Genomic DNA, 19,558 nt, shown 5'->3' with positions numbered 1-19,558 from the left:
CTCCCCCCGAGCATGTGTGTGTATATACTTCATGAACAATAGGCTGTTTAAACACATGTGGTAAAAAACAAAACAACAACAAAAAAAAACATGTGGTTAAGGGAAGCCTGGGTGCCTCAGTCGGTTAAGTGTCTGCCTTCAGCTAAGGTTATGATATCAGGGTCCTGGGATCGAGCCCCACATTGGGCTCCCTGTTTAGTGGGGAACCTGCTTCTCCTTCTTCCTGCTGCTCCCCCTGCCTGTGCTCTGGCTCTCCTTCTCTCTCTCTCTCTCTGTCAAATAAATAAATAAAATCTTTAAAAAACAAAAACGTGGTCAAAAAGAAATAAGTGGCTCAGGAGCCATCTGGCTTTCCTGTAGGCATGCTGGCTATTAGCTTTGTAGGATGCTTCTATGCTAAATTCATTTACACAAAAGGCTACTTAAAAGCATTTATTAAAATAAAGAAATACAACAGATAGTATAGATAATTTGAGCATTTATAAATTGGAGAATATTAAGATTCACGTTTTAAAAATCTACATACAACTTTGATTATATATATACTTTGAGCTGATCCCAGTCCTAATAATTTTAATGTACTCATAAAGTAAAAGAATAGGAAAAAAATACATTGACATCAGAGTTCTTATTCCCGTGCTCCCAACTAGTATAAAGTTCTACATCAGTCTAAACTTTCCTATAATATAAATCGAGATTAACTTACTTGTTCAAAATATCTAAAAATATAATATAGGGAAGTAAAAAATTATTTTTGTTTTCCTAAAAGTACAACTTTTTCAAAGTTTCAGTACCAATGTATAAAGTATTAACAATTACAGTAAAAGTAACGTTTTCTGTGTTAATACTCTATGGGCTATATTCTATATTTGCTAGAGATGTGCCTTTGAAAAGCCCGCTTTTTATACACTACTTTGAATATTGCTTTATGTTTTATTAGATAGCACCATTTGATATAATAGCACAAAATGGTATTTTTCTAGAAACTGTCTACCTGAGGGCAAAAACCTCTTGAATCATCAAATATACTCTAGAATTCTGTAACTATTCTTATTATGACAGTCCAAAGTAGATATACTCATTTACACTTAGGTAGAAACTTCAGTAGGGAGAAATAGTTAATGAACCAGTAAAACAAAGGCAGAAGCATGGAACTACAACCTGGGGAAGAGCCAGTCAAGGGAGGGCATGGAGCCTAGTTCATATCTTGCTCTCTTTGAATAATTTGTATCCTTTCGCCATACTCACCAGGATTTCTCAAGACCATCTTTCTCTCCACCCATTTTTATTTCCCCCTCTTTCCAAACATCTGACTCATCAACTTTTTACTCAGCTTCATCTAATAAGCTACTCTCCTACTTTGAAACTCATTCACTCAGATTTTTGTGAAATTATAGCAAGAGGAGATCCCTGGAGGAATCAGAGCAGTGTGAGTAAGTCAAAGAAAGGGAACAAAGAGAGCATGGGATACAGATGAAAAGAAATGAGACACCATAGGGTTCAGGTCTATTCTGGCTGAATCCTAAAATACTCCTCTTCATAGCAGCAAGGCAGAACAAACTATATCCCACTAAGCCTCTAAGTTGGTTTAAGAAATACCCTCTACCTACACTAGGTAGCTCATTACAGAAAGCAAGGAAGCAGTCTCAAGTTTCGTAAGTGGATAGCCACAGCAGGGGTGAATAGCTTGCCTCTGACTTGCTAGTGAGAGGTCACCTGTGCTCCAGTGGTTACTCTCTTTTCTCAGGCTTAGCCTATAATAAATATTATTTTATATGCCCTTCACAGGGTAGCAGCAAGCTTTCACATGAAGCAACTGCACAAAATTTTCTATTTCATTCATGGTATTTTTTACACCAGCATCATTAGGAAGGAATTAACCAACACAAAAAGGTGTATTCTACGTTTGTGCTCAGTTTCTTTCTGACACTCAGAGGTAGGAAAGCTTTGCGATAGGAAGGGAATGATAGACAGGAATGAGAACTTTTGGGTGTGGCTCTGGCTCTATGGAGATTGGAGGACCTTGACAATGTCTGAACTCTGAAGTATGCAAAGTGCAATTATCTGCCAAAGCTGATGTTCAGCCCTGCACAATTGTGTAATGGGAAACCCTGATGCAATGTCTAAATAACCAAAATCGCAGAGATGAAGGGAAGGGTACATTCTTTCCAGTTTTTGCAGGTATAGCATGACTTCAGTGTGCAGAGAAGAAAGATTTAAGGAAAGACTCCATTTAAAACTGTCTTTTAACCATTTTCAACTGCGATGGCCAATTAAATAGCTTATTTCTCAGTGCCAAACTTGAGATTCCTATTAAAGTTAAAGACGCATCAACATCAAAGAATCATTTTATCTCACACAGAAATAATTCCAGCACACATTTTGCCCCACAAAATGTATCCCACATATTGCAATCATGTTGTAACCATTGTCCCATTTACACTAACAAAATACAAAACTACATGAATATATCTTCATTTCTAGGGAAAGGAGGCAGAGTCACAACACGAAACGTTAATCTCTTCCACTAACTGGGATGCAGCGCAATATTGCAAAAGGACTAGATAATTTTAAATCATAAGATCATTTCTAAAATCCTTTTAGGCTAATATTTTATTTCCAAAAAAAAAAAAATCTTTTAAATCCTTTAAAAAACCAAGAGCAACTGAAGCAAATTAAGAAAATAAATGGACAAATGGAAAAATAACATAATAGCACAATTATTTCCACTAGAGGAGCTGCATAAATCAACCAATTGATGATCCCTGTCAAATAAACCCCAACGGCTCAAGGGAAAAGTTTGCTAATTTAAGAAAACTGTGTATGTGTAGGCTGTTGGGACAACCTCTAGGTGCTGCTGTAGAGACCCCCTTCCTAAAGACTTATTTCTTTCCCGGGTATTTTAGCCTCCCCCTCCCCCTGACTGCACTGCACTGCGCACAGCCATTACAGACAATCACCTCAAGCATATTTGCTGTTGAAAAAAGCCTCAGAAACTGACATTCTTCAAGGTTCAAGAAGCCAAACAATGGCTTTTTTTTTTTACTTTTTATTCCAAATTACAGTATAGATGGATGAGCCAGACAAAAATCCTAGCAGGTTAGCAGGTTATGTCAAAGCAACCAGGAGGCCCAAGAAGCAAAAACACAGCTACCACTAGAGCCCTCCTCCTTCCCCCAACCATCTCTCCAAATGGACTATTAGTAAATGTTCAAATCAATCCTGTGCATCAGTTAAAACTGTCAGATGAAACTGGGAGATGTGGGCGTACAGCAGGGCGGAGTGGTTCTTGCGCCGAGCTCTTAGCAGCACCGGCTCCATCTGATATGTCAGCTCCAGCATCCGAGGAGCTGAGGAGAGATGGACGCTCAGAGGAAAACCGTGCGAGCGTCGGTGGGGGGAGGAGGAGGGGGAGGGGGAGGGGGAGGCCTTAACGTTCGGATCCGATTAACCAGTGCCCGACCGCGGTCCCCGCGCCCCGGCGTCTGCCCTGATCCGCAGCATCCCAACAGCCGCAGGGAGCGCGGGACTACGCGGCCGGGCGGGGACGGGGACGGGGACGGGGACGGGGACGCCAGCTGCTTTACCTGTGATGGACCAGGTCCAGCGGTAGAACTCCACGGTGTCGTTCAGCGCCGTGGACACCACGTTGAGGACACTGCCCGGCTCCGAGTCCAGGAGCCCCATCTCGGCGGGAAGCGGGCGCCGGCGGCAGAGCGCGGGGAGGAGAAAGGGAGACACCCCGGGAGGGTGGACCTCGGAGGCGACGGCCGGCGGAGCGAGCGGCAGCCGGGCTCCCCTCTCACGGCGGCGGCCCCGCGGGCGTCTTCTCCTCCTCCTCCTCCTCCGGGCGCCGCGGCGACAGGGATGCGGCGGCCGCGTCGACCGGCCGGGCGGAGGAGAAGGTGCCGTCCAGGCTCCTACGAGGCCGAGGAGGAGGAGGAGACGTCGCCGAGAGCGCCCGGCGCTGCACCAGTCTGCCGCCGCGCGCCGCCGCCGCTCCAATCTCCTCGGCCCGAGTCACGTGGGCGCGCGCGAGGCGGCGGGGCCGGCGCCCCTCCCCCCGCCCGCGCGCTGGGACTCTTGCGCAGGGATGCGGCCGCCGTGGGACCGCGAGAGCCGGGTCCGCGCAGGCGCGCGCCGTCGCGCACCTCTCGTCTCCCACCCTTCCCTCGGGTCGCGCGGGAGCGAGGCACCTGGCCCTCTCGGGTCTCTAACCGCCCCCCTCCCCCCCGGAGGTCTCCGCCAGTCTCCTGCTCGGTCTCGATCCTCAGCGGGAGGGTACGACGCCGCTGCGGAGGAGTATGCCGCCTGCCCACGGGTGACCTGGCATCCGCCCTCTTACATCTTAGGAAAACAGGACGGGGAAGAATGGGCGTTTTGTGGGCAAGGAGGAGGTAGGCGAGGCGCTTTGGTCCCTACCTGTCATTCCCTTCTATTTCCTTGGGGTTCTGTTTTTTTTTTTTTTTTTTTTCACCTCCACCAGCACATGCCTGTCATACAAGAGCAATGCTCAAGTTATCCCTCTAAGTTAGTCAAGTGATACTGTCTTCCAAGCTGCAGTGGTGGAGAATGGACTTTGGGGTCTACTCGTTAACCAGGTTGCAAATAATTCGAATGAATGCTTTGCTTGCATGTGCTTTGTAAGCTCTTTGAATATACGTGGAACCATCAAAGCAATAGAATTGTGTTAAATTAAGGTCCTTACAGCTTCAGAGAAGAGGGAGGATGAAGAGGGGACTTACAGTTGGAGAAGTCCTCTTGGACCTGGAGGAGTTCAGGTGAATGTAAAAGGATAATTGCCCAGAAGGCAAAGGGCAATCTAGGTGAAATAGGAAAACATATTTTTTTTAATTAAAAAAAAAAATGTTTAGGAGCAGCCCTGGTAGCTCAGAGGTTTAGCGCCGCCTTCGGCCCTGGGTGTGATCCTGGGAACCTGGGATCGAGTCCCACGTCGGGCTCCCTGCATGGAGCCTGCTTCTCCCTCTGCCTGTTCTCTGCCTCTCTCCCTGTGTGTGTGTGTCTCTCGTGAATGAATGAATGGATAAATAAAATATTTTTAAAAAATGTTTAGATGATAAGGTGGGAGGCAACAGGCTGGCTAATCTACCCCCTGAAAAGTGAACCCCTGGAGTGCTGCAAATACACATTACATACTGTTCTTGATAGTTTCTGACATCAAACAGGACCTTTGAGAGTGATCCAATAAACTTCTTACCTACTTGTTATTTAAACACATCACCTACTTTTTGTTTAACCTTTCCTCTGTTGGTTTAGGATGCTCCATTTGAAGGCCACTGAATCAAGTAGGTGTGTGATTGCTTCTTCCCTTTGACACTGTTAAAATGTGAATACTGTTTTTTTTTATCATATTTATTTGTTTTCCAGTTGACTTGGTTATATACTCTGATTTTATTTTATATTGGAAACATCTAGAGAGTAAGAATTATTTTTGGTTCTTTGTTCAGGACCTAACCCAATGCTATTTATTTTATTATATATTATTTTACTTATAATAATATGTATGACGATGTCAAAATTATAGCATATTTATTTCAGAACTTAAAAACTATTGTAAGTGACAGAAGCGTTAGGAAGAGAAAAGGTTATTAAATGTAATTGATTTTATCAAGCAACCTGTCTTCTTTAATGCTCTATTCCTGAAATTAACCTAAAAAATGTAATTTATCAAATATATTTACCAGATTAAAGTTTTTGGATTGAAATTATGGTTTCTCAAATCTCGACCCCAAGTTATGTGTATCATACTTATTTCAGAAGACATATATAGGTATAGATATATAGATATCTATATTTAAAATACATTTTATAAAAATCAAGTCAAGTTGTAATACCTGGAGAGTAAAGATCAGTGATCTACTCCTGTACCTTGATGACCTAGCAAAGTTCAGATTAGCTTGATCTTCATCTAGAAAACTGATTACTACTTTTGTGTTATGAAATCCTGGATGCTTTTTATGGAGAACAGATCCCCGCTCTCATCTGTATTCACATGCACAAAAATTGGCATCTTTTTCCCCAAGTTTTTATTTAAATTCTAGTTAGTTAACATATATAGTAAAATTGGTTTCAGGTGTAGAATTTAGTGGTTCATCACTTATGTATAACACTCACTGCTCATCACAAGTGTGCTCCTTAATACCCATTACTCATTTAGCCCATCCTCCGCCCACCTCCCCTCGGTTTATTCTGTATAGTTAAGAGTCTATTATGGTTTGTTTTCCTCTCTCTTTTGCTTGTATAATGCAGTGTGAACTTTAGTTAAACTAGCTTCAGATATTTTTCTAGCGTTTTGTAATAGAGGCCAACTTAAGTCCCTTTATTCACTAGGGGGCGCCTGTCACATATAAGAAAATCCTAGTCAAGTAATGACAAATCTTAAGTCAGGGATGGCACTGAACCTTTTGTCCACACTACCTGGAAGAGTAGTATGTTTATTTGCATTTTTGAGCTGTCTAAATATATACCAAGAAGAACCCTAGAACTTATCCACCCAGGAGCTCTATTACTCAGTATACAGTCTAACAGTCTAGTACAAAGTCAATTCACAGGTGGTTTACAAATACTAATGGCTGACCAAACCAAAGCCTACCTAATCTGTACAAAGGGAAGGAGATGTGCATATTTACTCACCTTGAGTGGCAGCCATCTAACCAAGATATTGGTGGCATCATGACAAAACAAAATCAAGTATAAACATCCAGGACGCCTGGGTGGCTCTGCAGTTGGGCGCCTGCCTTCAGCTCAGGTCATGATCCTGGGATGCAGGATCGAGTCCCACATCGGGAGCCTGCTTCTCCCTCTGCCTGTATCTCTGCCTCTCTCTCTCTCTCTCTCTCTCTCTCTCAGTCTGTGTCTCTCATGAATAAATAAATAAATAAATCTTAAAAAAAATATATATATATAAATATCCATAGTATCTGCAAAATTTTGAGGATTAGAGTTTTTTGTTGTGGATTAAATACAACTAAGATATAGTTATCTATACAAACTGAGAGAGGATATTATTGTAACAAAAATTGATTTTATATAAAATAGCAGAATATTTTAACACTTCTCAGTTCATACAGAGTTAACAATGTAAATCAAGCTATCCATTTTTTTCCCTTGTGTTTCTGCCTTTCCATATTGTCAATAGTGTCAGAAACCTATGCTTTCAAAAAAAAGTGAATCTGAGAATCTGTTGAATCATAAGTGAGAGCAAATAGTTTGATGAATTGTAGAAAGACTTTATATCTTACAGAAGTAAATTTTAGGTAATATAGAAAATGGAGAAAATCATTAGTAAAACAGTTGACCTTGAACAACACTTATAGTTCAAACTTCCATAAGTACTGAAATCTCGTACTGAAAATACAGCTTTTATGTGGGTTCAAACTTCCATAAGTTTGAACTATATGGGTCCAACTTACACATGGATTTTTTTCCCATAAATATATTTAAAATTGTTTTGGAGATTTGCAACAATTTCAAAAAATTCTCAGATGAACCACATAGTCTAGAAATATCTAAAAGAATAAAAGATATGTCATGAATACATAAAATAGATTCTATATAATCTATTTTATCATAAAATATATTCTATATAATCTATTTTATCATAAAATATATGCAAATCTATTATAAAAAGTTAAAACTTATCAAAACTCACCCACACATTTATAGACCATACATGGCACTATTCACAGTTGAAAACAAATGTAAAGATATAATATTAAGTCATAATTGCATGAAATTAACTAGTACATACTGTACTACTGGAATAATTTCATAGCTCCTTCCTGTTGCTACTGCGGTGAGCTCAGGTGTTTCCAGTAACCACTTAAAATACTGTGTGATACTAATCATCTCTGTGTGAAGAGTTTGCCTCTCCAGCAAATAGCAAATAACAGTTAAAAGTTATCTCTGGTGGCTCTCACTTCCCTTTTATCATGGTTAATGCAATACTGTAAACCTTGAATAACACCGTGGGACCTATAGAAATGTGTCACTTTTTTAGAAAAGTGATGCTGGAAGTGCTCCCAAGAAGTGGAGAAAAGTCATGACATTAGGAAAAAAGTTGAATTGCTTGATATGTATCATAGATTGAGGTATGTAGCTATAATTGCCTGCCATTTCAAGATGAATGAATCCAGTTAAGGACAATTGTTTTATAAAAAAGAAAAGTCATGAAGCTGTTACTACCGCTCTGCCAGCAGGTGCAGAAACCTTACACTTTTTGCAAAATCCCTTTTATCTCGTACTGAAAATGCAGCTTTTATGTGGGCTCAGGATTGCTATAAGAAGGGCATAGCTATAGACTCTAATATGATTTGGGGGAAAAAAGCCGTTATTATATGACAACTTAAAAGGAAGCTGAAGTGTATGATGTTGGAGAACTTATTTTTTAAAAGATTTTATTTATTTATTCATGGGAGACACAGAGAGAGAGAAAGAGAGAGGCAGAGACACAGGCAGAGGGAGAAGCAGGCTCCATGCAGGAAGCCTGATGTGGAACTCGATCCCAGGTCTCCAGGATCAGGCCCTGGGCTGAAGGCAGCGCTAAACCTCTGAGCCACCTGGACTGCCCTGATGTTGGAGAATTTAATGCCAGCAAAGGATGGTTTGATAATTTTAAAAAGAATTTCGGCTTTAAAAATGTTAAGATAACAGGAGAAGCAGCTTCTGCCAAGCAAGAAGCAGCAGATGAGTTCCCAGACAACATAAAGAAATCATTGAGGAGAAAAAAGGAAAAAGAAGTCATTAAGGAGAAAGGGTATCTCCTTAAATAGGTTTTTAATGTCGACAGAAGTGCCCTATTCTGGAATAAAATGTCACAAAATACATTTATTAATAAGAAAGATAAGTCAGTACCAGAATTTAAGGTAAGAAGGGATAGGCTAACTGTGCTATTTTATGCAAATACAATCAGGTTTATGATCAGGACTGCTTTTATCTACAAAGCTGCTAACCCCTGAGCCTTGAAGAGAAAAGATAAACAGCTGCCAGCCTTTTGGTTGTACAATAAGAAGGCCTGGACCACACGAACCCTTTTTCTGGATTTATCCCATTAATGGCTTGTCCCTAAAGTCAGAAAGGACCTTGTGCATAGATGATTGCCCTTTTTATTTTTATTTTTTAAGATTTACTTCTTTATTTTAGAGAGAGAGAGTGAGCAAGTGGGGGCAGGGACAGAGGGAGATAGAGAATCCTGAAGCAGACTCCCCACTGAGCTCAGAGCCTGACCCGGGACCCTGAGATCATGACCTGAGCCAGCCTCTTAACCAACTGAGCCACCCAGGCACCCCAGGGATTGCCTTTTAACATTCTTTTGATATTGGACAATGTCCCTGGCCACCCAGAATCCCATGAGTTGAACACCAAAGTTGTTGAAGTGGTCTGCTTGCCCCCAAATAATGTATCTCTAATTCAACCTCTAGACTGGGGTGTCACAAGGATCTTTAATGCTCATCACACATGGTACTCTATGGAAAGGATTGTTAGTGCTATGGAAGAGAACCCTGATAGGGAGAATACCATGAAAGTAAGAAAGGATTACACCATTGAAGATGCTATCACTGTTATAGAAAAAGCTGTGAAATACATCAAGCCCAGCACAGTGAGTTCCTACTGGAGAAAATGATGTCCAGATTTTGTGCATGACTTCATAGGATTTATGACAGATGATCAAGGAAATCATGAGCGAGATTGCGAGTATGGCAAAAAAAAAAAAAGTGGAGGGGTGAAGTGTTTCAAAATATGTATTTTAGGGTAATTCAAGAGCTAATAGACATCACACAACAGGAGTTAACAGAAGACGACTTAATGGAGATGACTGCCTTTGAACCAGTGCCAGATGATGAAGAAGAAGACATAGAAGAAGCAGTGCCAGAAAAATTGACGTTAGACAATCTGACAGAAGTGTTCTAATTATTCAATTATACTGCTTTTGACTTCTTTTATGGCAGACCTTCTATGATACATTTGCTTTATAGTTAACAGTGGATTGGTACCATATAAAAACACTTTAGAGAAAAGAAAAGGCAAAAAAAAGTTATACAGAAATTCCAATGCATTTTTGTAATGTTACAAAATGAGAGACACCTAGTATGTTTGCCTCTTCTGCCTCTCCTTCCACCTCCTCTACCTCTTCTGCCTCTGTCACTCCTAGGACAGCAAGACCAACTGTTCCTCTTTCTCCTCCTCCTCAGCCTACTCAGTATAAAGATGTTGAGGATAAAGACCTTTATGATGATCCACTTCCACTTAATAAGTAATAAATAATCATCATGACATATAGTTAACAAACTTATCTTTTGTATATGTGTGTGTGTCTTTGTGTGAAAATCTTATAACTGCAGCAAGAACTGTGAGTTGTTTTGTGTCATCATCATCATCATTGGGTAAGTATTCATTGTGTAAAACATGGTGTGAGGGACTTGTACAGAGTTAGAGACCCTATCCTTACATAGGCATAAGGTGAGTGATATTAAATAGGATCCCTGTACTATTAAAACACAATTTTATTATCTTGTCTAATTATTTTCTTAGCATAAATTTCTGCAGGAAAAATTTCTGAATCAGGGAGCTTTATTTATGTATTTATATTCAAGGAGCTTTCATTTTAAAATGTTGATACATGGGATTCCTGGGTGGCTCAGCAGTTGACCATCTGCCTTTGGCTTAGGGTATGAACCTGATCTGGGATCGAGTCCCGTGTCGGGCTCCCTGTGGGGAGCCTGCTTCTCTCTCTGCCTGTGTGTCTGCCTCTCTCTCTGTCTCTCATGAGTAAATAAATAAAATATTTTGAAAAAATTTAAAAAATAAAAATGTTGATACACGATTGCCTTCCAGAAACGTTACATCAATTCACAGTTCCACCAAAATCTATGAAAGTGTGGTCATATACCCACACCCCATTTTCCTCACTAAATTTAATTATTCTTTTAATCATTACCAATCTAATAGGCAAATATTTCATTGTTACTTAATGGCTTATCATGCTATTGGCATTTTAGCTTCTTTCTTTTGAGATCCGCCTATTTGCATTCTTTGCACAGTTCTATTCATTATATTTTTCTAATTTGAAGAGATTTTATGTAATAAAATTAATAAGTTTGTCTGCTATATATGTTACAAGCATATTTTCCCAGTTTGTCTTTTACTGAATTTGTTATAATACTTTTTAATTGGGCATATTGGAGGCTGGAAATAAGTTAGGCTCACCTACCACCGTCTTCAAAAGAATTATGTATCAGAATGTCTTGTGATGATTTTCAAACTGTATAACCCCTGGAGTTTCTAATTCACACTTCTAGGAGCATATGCTACTCCCTTTCTAAGAATCTTAATTACAAATAGCTTACATTGGATAATCATCATTTGGGGGTTATCCACTATGTACACCTAGTCTATGGTCCTTCTCTTTTATGGTCAATGCCACTGGTCCATTCCTTCCTTCATATAGCCATCCTTTAAGGCATGTAGCCACCCTTCAAGTCATGCCTTCAAGAACAGAGTGATAAATCTGCCAAACTATGGTATTTCTACCAGCTCTTCCTGGATTGGTTTCACCAAGAAAAGTTCTGTTATTCTCAACTGAATACTGTCTGGGTTTCCAGTTCCTTCATTTACTATATCTTATAACATCTCCATCTTTACTGGCGATATAAACCTTAACCAAAAAATACAATAATAAAAGGAAAGTGTTAAGGAGATGCCTCTTCACCCTGCTCTTATCTTCCCATTACTAAAAGTGAGTCTAGTTCCATTGTAGGAAAAGATAGAGGGGCTCTGGAGGGGAAATTAATTCATCACTATAGAGGAAAGAAATTGACTATATTTCAAGGACTCAGTATAAAAATCTTACTCTTGGTTCCAGGCCAGTGTTTAGCTAATTCAGGAGCCATCTTTCATGAGCCATCCTGATATTCTGAGAGTGCTTTAAGGAAAATAACTATGTGTGAATCAATTTAAAGAAATTTTAAATAAAAAATTTTAAAAAAAAGAAAAGAAAATGAATAACATCCTTCAGACCTTGGAGAAACAACCTTCACTCTGAAGCATCCATACACAAAACTGAAAGATATCAACAGAGGGAAAGTATTGACTTTAATACCATTACTTATATATCTGATCCCTTTTTCTCTTTTTTTTTTCTCATCAGCAACTTCTTTCTGACCTTTGAATGTCAGAGTTCTTCCTGATTGCTTTATAGTCTTTTTTTTTTTAATAATTATACTTCCTGCCATATTATTTGATTCATTCTCAAGGCATTAGTTGCTGCCTGTTTATAACTCCAAAAATTATATCTCCCCCTCAGATCCTTCTTTCAAGCTCATATATCTCATAGCTTGTGTAATACTTTCTCTTTGATGTGCCTTAAACATCTAAATTTTGGTGTGCTAGAACCTATTCCCCCCCTCCATCTGTTCTTTCATATTTATTTCCACACATGCCAAAAATCATTACTGGCACTTTATCCTCTCTTACCTCTGACATCCAATCCATGACCAACTATCAGTTCTACATGCAAAATTTATCTTTGACTTCTTATATTTACCTCAGCTCTACTACATATACTTTAACTTAAGCCTCCATCACCTCCTGTACCTTAATCACCTCAATCATCTCTTAACTGAACTCTCTGCATCAATTTCTTGCCTTCTATAATTTATTCTTACAACAGTTTAAGTACTTTTTAAAAATTGCACACCAGATCATGGTGCTTCTTGACTTAAAACCTCAATACTCCCACTGCACTCAGGAAGCTTCCAAGCCCCCACATATGTGCCTGCTACTTCTGCCTTCACTCTACAATGAAGCTATTCTTTACTTCCTTGTTTCTTTAAAGAGCCACACCTGGGCGGCCCTGGTGGCTCAGCGGTTTAGTGCCACCTTCAACCCAGGGTATGATCCTGGAGACCCAGGATTAAGTCCCACATAAGTCCTGCATGGAGCCTGCTTCTTCTTCTACCTGTGTCTCTGCCTCTATCTCTCTCTGTGTGTCTCTTGTGAATAAATAAATAAAATCTTAAAAAAAAAAAAAAAGAGCCAAGCTCCTCCTTTCCTCAAGGCTTATGCACAGAAAATTTCCCTTTCTTGGAATGCTCCTTTCATAACCTCCGATTAGAGCTAACTTCCACTTGACTATTAATATATCACTTCCATCAAGAAGCTCTTCCTGATTTCCATGTCTAGGTTTTATATGCCTTCATGGTATCTTATGCTTTTCTATGGTACTATTTATATCATTTAGTATTATGTATGTATGTATATATTACAGAAAAACTGCAAATAAGAGTGCTTAAAACATGATAGAAGTTCTTCTTTTTATGACATACTTAAAGTCAGAAGGTAGGCTGATGAAGGCTAGTAGAGAGAAAAGGGTCAGTAAAAGTTGAGCATCTTATACATACTTATATGTACTTAAAAATACATGAATTTTTAGACTAAAGTAAAAACTAGACAAATTCAAAATCATTGTCAGGGAATTCAATAGCCATCTCTTATATTTGAATACATGGACAAAAATAGATTTGTATCACAGTGTAAATCACTTGACCTGGTTAAGGCTTATGGGATACTAAATCCAATTATGACAGAATGCATATTCTTTTTGGTGCGCACAGAACATTTGCAAAGACCTAGGATTTTAGAGGTCCTTTTATAATTCTCAATAAGTTTCAAAGTATTGAAATATTATACCATATGTTCTCTGACCACAAGGGAATTAAATAAGAAATCAGTAACAATAAAATACTAATAAAATTGCTAACTAAAAAAAAAAAAAATTGCTAACTACTTATATATTAAGCAACATGATCTTAAATAACACATAAGGCAAAAAATAATTCAAAGTAGAAATTAGAAAATACCCCAAATTGAGTAATATAATTAAGACACACATATTGACATGTGTGGAACATAGCTAAAGCAGCCGTGAGAAGAAAAGAAATAACTTAAAACACTTATATTAAATAAGAAGAAAGATTTACAATCAGTGCTCTAAGCTTCTAAACTTAAAGATCTGTGGGGTAAAGTAAAATCGAAATAGTAAAAGAAATAAAATAATAAAGAGCAAAAATAAAAGGAAACAAAATAGCCAGTTGAGAAAATCAGCATAGCCAGCAGTATGAAAGCCAACCTTTGAAAAGGTTAGAAAATTGATAAACCCTGAGCTAAGATAAAAAAGAGAGAGAGAATGCAAAAAAGGCTATTATCACAGAACCTGAAGGCACGAAAAGGATAATAAGGTAATATTATTAATAACTTTATGCTAGAAGATTTGATAAATTGAGGCATCTCGGTGGCTTAGTGGTAGAGCGTCTGCCTTTGGCGCAGGTTGTGATCCTGGCATCCTGGGATCGAGTCCTGTTTCTCCCTCTACCTATGTCTCTGTCTCTCTTTGTGTCTCTTATGAATAAATAAAAAAAATTTTAAAAAAAGATTTGATAAATTGGATAAAATGGACTAGTTCCTCAGAAAATGTACCTTCTCAAAACCAAACCAAGAAGAAATATAAAATATGAAATAGCCATAAACTGTGAAAGAAATTAAGTTTGTAATTTAAAAATGTCCCAACAATGGGAATCCCTGGGTGGCTCAGCCGTTTAGCACCTGCCTTTGGCCCAGGGCATGATCCTGGAGTCCCAGGATCAAGTCCCGCATCCGGCTCCCTGCATGGAGCCTGCTTTTCCCCCTGCCTGTGTCTCTGCCTCTTCATGTCTCTCATGAATAAATAAAATATTAAAAATAATAATAATAAAATTAAAAAATAAAAATGTCCCAACAAGAAGTTCCAGGCCTAGATAACATCATTGCCAAATTCTATGAAACATTTAAGGAAGAAATAATATCAATCTTACAGATTTATTTTTAGAATATGAAGGAGAAGGTAATTCTTCCCAACTTATTTTATGACGTCAACATTACTCCTATCAAAATCTAACAAGGGGGCAGCCCCGGTGGCTCAGTGATTTAGCGACGCCTTCAGCCCAGGGCGTGATCTTGGAAACCCGGGATGGAGTCACATGTCAGGCTCCCTGCGTGGAGCCTGCTTTGACCCCTTCCTGTGTCTCTGCCTTTCTCTCTTTGTATCTGTCATGAAAAAAAAAAAAAAAGGAAGAAATGTATAGGCTAACATTCCTCCTGAACATAGATGTAAAAATCCTTTTAAAATTTATCAAACCAAATTCAACAAATATACACACATCTTTAGTGTGTGTGCACAAATAAGAACGTGTCAAAATACATTAGGTAAAAACTAATAAGACTGCAAGTAGAAGTTGAAAACGTCATTATTATATTGGGAGACCTAGCACCTTTTTTTGAGTAGTTATGGATGAAGCAAGCAGAAAATTAGTAAGGATAGAATTGGCCTAAACAACATATAAATTAACCTGATCTGATGTAAAATACTCTTAACAACAGTAGTATATGCCTTCTTCTCAAGCTTATATAGAACATTCACCAAGGTAGACTATATTCTAGGCCATAAACACACCACACACCTTAACAAATTGAAAAGAAGTCACACAAAGTATGTCCTCAGACCATAATACAATCAAACTAGAAATGAGTAACAGAAAAATAGCTTGAAAAACCTCAAATATTTGGAGATTAAACAATATATTTCTAAATAACATGGGTCAAATAAGTTTCAAGAACAATTTTAAAACATGAATTAAAATGAAAATATAACATTAAAACTTGTATGATGCAGCAAAAGTAGTGCTTAGTTTTTTTTATAACATTAAATGAGTATATTAGAAAAAGAGATCTAAAATCATTAAGCTTTTACCTTAGGAAGCTAGAAAAAGAAGAGCAATGTAAATTTTTTAAAAGATTTTATTTATTTATTCATTAGAGACACAGAGAGACAGAGACACTGTCAGAGGGGGAAGCAGGCTCCATGCAAGGAGCCCGATGTGGGACTTGATTCCGGATCCCAGGATCACACCCTGAGCCAAAGGCAGATGCTCAACTGCTGAGTCACCCAGGTGTCCCAGCAATGTAAATTTAAAGAAAGCAGAAGAAAAGAAAAATTAGAACAGAAATTAATGAAATTGAAAACAAGAAAAAGAGAAAAATCAAAACCAAAAGCAACATCTTTGAAAGCAAAAATTAAATTGATAAAGGTCTAGTAAAGCCAAATAAGGCTTAAAATCAATAAGCCTCTAGCCAAACTGACTTTAAGGAAAAAGGAAAGAAGACACAAATTGTTAACAGAAATGAAAGAGCGGTCATCACTATTGGTTCCACAGACACTAAAAGGTTAATAAATGAAGACTAAGCAAATCTACGTCCACAAATTTGATAACTTAGATGAAACAGACCAATTTCTTAAAAACATAAATGACCAAAATTCATAAAATGAGAAATATAAAATGTAAATGGAACTATATCTATTTTAAAAATGAATAAATAGTTCATAACCTTCCAAAAAGGAAAGTATCCAGGCCCTGATGGTTTCACTGGTAAATTCCACCAAACATTTAAGGAGAAAATGATATTAAATTATCTACAATCTCTTCCAGGAAATAGAACCAGAGGGAACACTTTCTAACTCGTTCTATGAGGCCACCATTACCCCAATACCAAAATCAGATAAAGACATTACAATAAGGGAAAACTAGATACCGAAATCTCTCATAAACATAGATGTAAAAATCCTCAAGAAAATATTACCAAGTTAAATCCAACTGTATAAAAATAATTAGATCAAGTGGGACTTATTCTAGTTATGCAAGACTGGTTCAATGTTGAAAAATCAATGTAATCTATCATATCAACAAGCTAAATGAGAAATTCTTATTGGTCTTATCAACTAATACAGAAAAGGCATTTGACAAAATCTAAACATCTATTCACAATAAAAACAAGCAAACAAGAAATATAAGGTATTTCCTCAACTTGATAAAGAATCTCTACAAAGAACCTACAGTTAACGTCATTGAAAATTAGAAATTGGATACTTTCTCTTTAAAATAGTAAACCTGACAAGTGTATCCTCTCACACTACTTCTATTCAATGTTGTATTGGAAATTGTAGCTAGTGCAATAAGAAAAGAAAAGGAAATAAGTGTATACAGATTGGAAAACAAGATATCACATTGATTATGTGGAAAATCCTAAAGAATCAACCACAACAAAAAATTTTTGGAACTAATAAGTAATAATAGGAAGTTCGTAGGATACAGGGGTAATATACAATAGTCAATTGCTTTGCCAGTAATGAACAATTGGAATTTGAAATTTAAAAATAGTATCACTGGGGCACCTGGGTGGCTCAGTCAGTTAAGTGTTTGCCTTCAACTCAGGTCATGATCCCAAGGTCCTGAGATCAAGCCCCACATCAGGCTCCCTGCTTAGTGGGAAGCCTGCTTATCCCTCTCCCTCTGTTTTTTATTTATCTTAAAAAATAAATAAATAAATCAGGAAATCAAAGAATAAATAAATCAAGAAATATATAAGTAAATGAAGAAAAATGATATTCCGTGTTCACTGACTGGAAGACTAAATGTTGTTCAGATGTCAATTTTTCCCAATCTGATCTACACATTCAATGCAATAACAATCAAAATCCCAGAAAACTATTTTATAGCTATTAACAGACTGATTGTAAAATTTTTATGAAATGCAAAGAAACACAATACTGAAGAACAAAATTGGAGGACTTACACTACTTGATTTCAAGACTTGCTATCAAACCACAGTAATCAAAATGGTGTGGTATTGAAAGAATGAACACATAGAATAATGGAAGAAATATAACATCCAGAACTAGATCCACACATATATAGTCAACTGATTTTTGACAAAGGAACAAAGCTAATTCAATGGAAAAAGGATAGTCTTTTCAACAAATGGTGCTGAAAAATTGTATATCCATATGCAAAACAAAAGAAAATGCAACAAAAAAATTAGAGACCATCTGTCTTTTATCAAAATTAACTAAAATTGGTCATAGACCTAAATGTAAAATGTAAAATAATAAAACTTCTGGATGAAAAGATAAGATAAAATCTAGGTGATTTTAGTTTGGGGGATGAATTTTTAGATACAACACATAAGCACAATCCATGAAAGAAAAAAAATGTTAAGTCATTAAAATAGAAACTTATAGGGATCCCTGGGTGGCTCAGCAGTTGGGTGCCTGCCTTCAGCCCAGGGCATGATCCTGGAGTCCCAGGATCGAGTCCCACATCGGGCTCCCTGCGTGGAGCCTGCTTCTCCTTCTGCCTGTGTCTCTGCCTCTCTGTGTCTCTGTGTCTCTCTCTCTCTGTGTCTCTCATGAATAAGTAAATATAATCTAAAAAATAAAATAGAAACTTTGTGAAGGATGGTTTAGAGAATGAAAAAACAGGTCACTACTTGGAGAGAATATATGCAGAATACTTATCATGACAAAGGACTTGTATCCAAAATACACAAAGTATTCTTAAAACAGTTATAAAACAATTTAAGAAAAAAGCAAGAGAGCTAGACACCTCACCAAAGAAAATATACAGATGGCAAATTAACATGTGAGATACTCAATTTGCTATTAGAGAACTGCAAATTAAAACAACAATGATATACTACATGCCCATTAGAATGGATAAATTTCAAAAAAGCCTAACAAATACCAGTTGTTAGTAAAGTTACAGAGCAACAGGAACTCTCATTCATGATGCAGGAATGCAAAAGAAAAAAATTGTATAGCCATTTTGAAGGACAGTTTGGCAGTTTTTTTTTTTTTAAGATTTTATTTATTCATGAGAGACAGAGAGAAGAGAGAGAGAGAGAGAGAGAGAGAGAGAGGGAGGCAGCGACATAGACAGAGGGAGAAGCAGGCTCCATGCAGGGAGCCCTATGTGGAACTCCATCCCGGAATCACCCTGAGCCAAAGGCAGATGCTCAACCACTGAGCCACCCAGGCATCCCGGTTTGGCAGTTTCTAAATGTAATCTTACCATACAATCCAGAAATTGTGCTCCTGGGTATTTGCCCAAATAATTTGAAAACTTATGTCCAACAAAATGTCACACATTGATGTGTATGGTAGCTTTATTTATAATCACTAAAAACTGAAAGCACAAAGCTGCTTTTTAATAGATGATGAATACACAAATTGTGGCACGTTCATACAGTGGATTATTATTAATCAATAAAAGTAAATAAGCTATCAAGCCATGAGAGACATGGATAAAACTTACATATATATTGCTAGTTGAAAGAAACTAGTGTGAAAAGGCTGTATACTGTATGATTCCAATTGTTTGACATTTCTGATAAGGCAAAACTATAGAGACAGTAAAAAGACCCGTGGTTTCCAGGGGCTCAGAGAGATAGAAGGAGATTGAATATGTCTAATACAGGACATTTTGTAGGGTAATGAAACTATTCTATATGACATTGTAATGGTAGATAAATAACACTATGCATTTCTCATAATCCATAGAACGTCACAGCAGAGAGTTAGCCTTAACATATGAACATTTTTCTTAATCATTTAGGAGGTTGGGAAATCCCAAGACAGAATACAAACTGTGACAAAAGAATCTAATTTTATTAC

General features: G+C 37.8%; 2 protein-coding genes across 3 annotated transcripts in view; one reads left to right on the top strand and one right to left on the bottom strand.

Moving 5' to 3' along the window:
* The window catches only part of ELOVL4 (ELOVL fatty acid elongase 4), a 31,815-nt gene extending 27,824 nt beyond the window's left edge, over window positions 1-3,991 (bottom strand). Inside the window, exon 1 of one of the 2 annotated variants that reach the window (XM_077903284.1) lies at window positions 3,588-3,991. In XM_077903284.1, the coding sequence (XP_077759410.1) occupies window positions 3,588-3,687 (100 nt within the window). In that variant the 5' untranslated portion in view covers window positions 3,688-3,991. Of the gene's footprint in view, window positions 1-3,271; window positions 3,411-3,587 lie in introns of those variants that run through there. The other variant, XM_077903283.1, reaches the window with a different exon arrangement.
* LOC144316693 (uncharacterized) overlaps window positions 3,361-19,558 on the top strand; it is a 34,240-nt gene continuing 18,042 nt past the window's right edge. The window contains exon 1 of the mRNA XM_077902600.1: window positions 3,361-4,397. Within this exon, the coding sequence (XP_077758726.1) occupies window positions 3,361-4,397 (1,037 nt within the window). The remainder of the gene's footprint in view (window positions 4,398-19,558) is intronic.

The sequence above is a fragment of the Canis aureus genome, chromosome 7 (genome assembly GCF_053574225.1).
Source record: "Canis aureus isolate CA01 chromosome 7, VMU_Caureus_v.1.0, whole genome shotgun sequence".
Lineage (NCBI taxonomy): Eukaryota > Metazoa > Chordata > Mammalia > Carnivora > Canidae > Canis > Canis aureus.
Note: the sequence above shows the minus strand (reverse complement) of the source record. Positions and strands in the feature narration are given on the sequence as shown.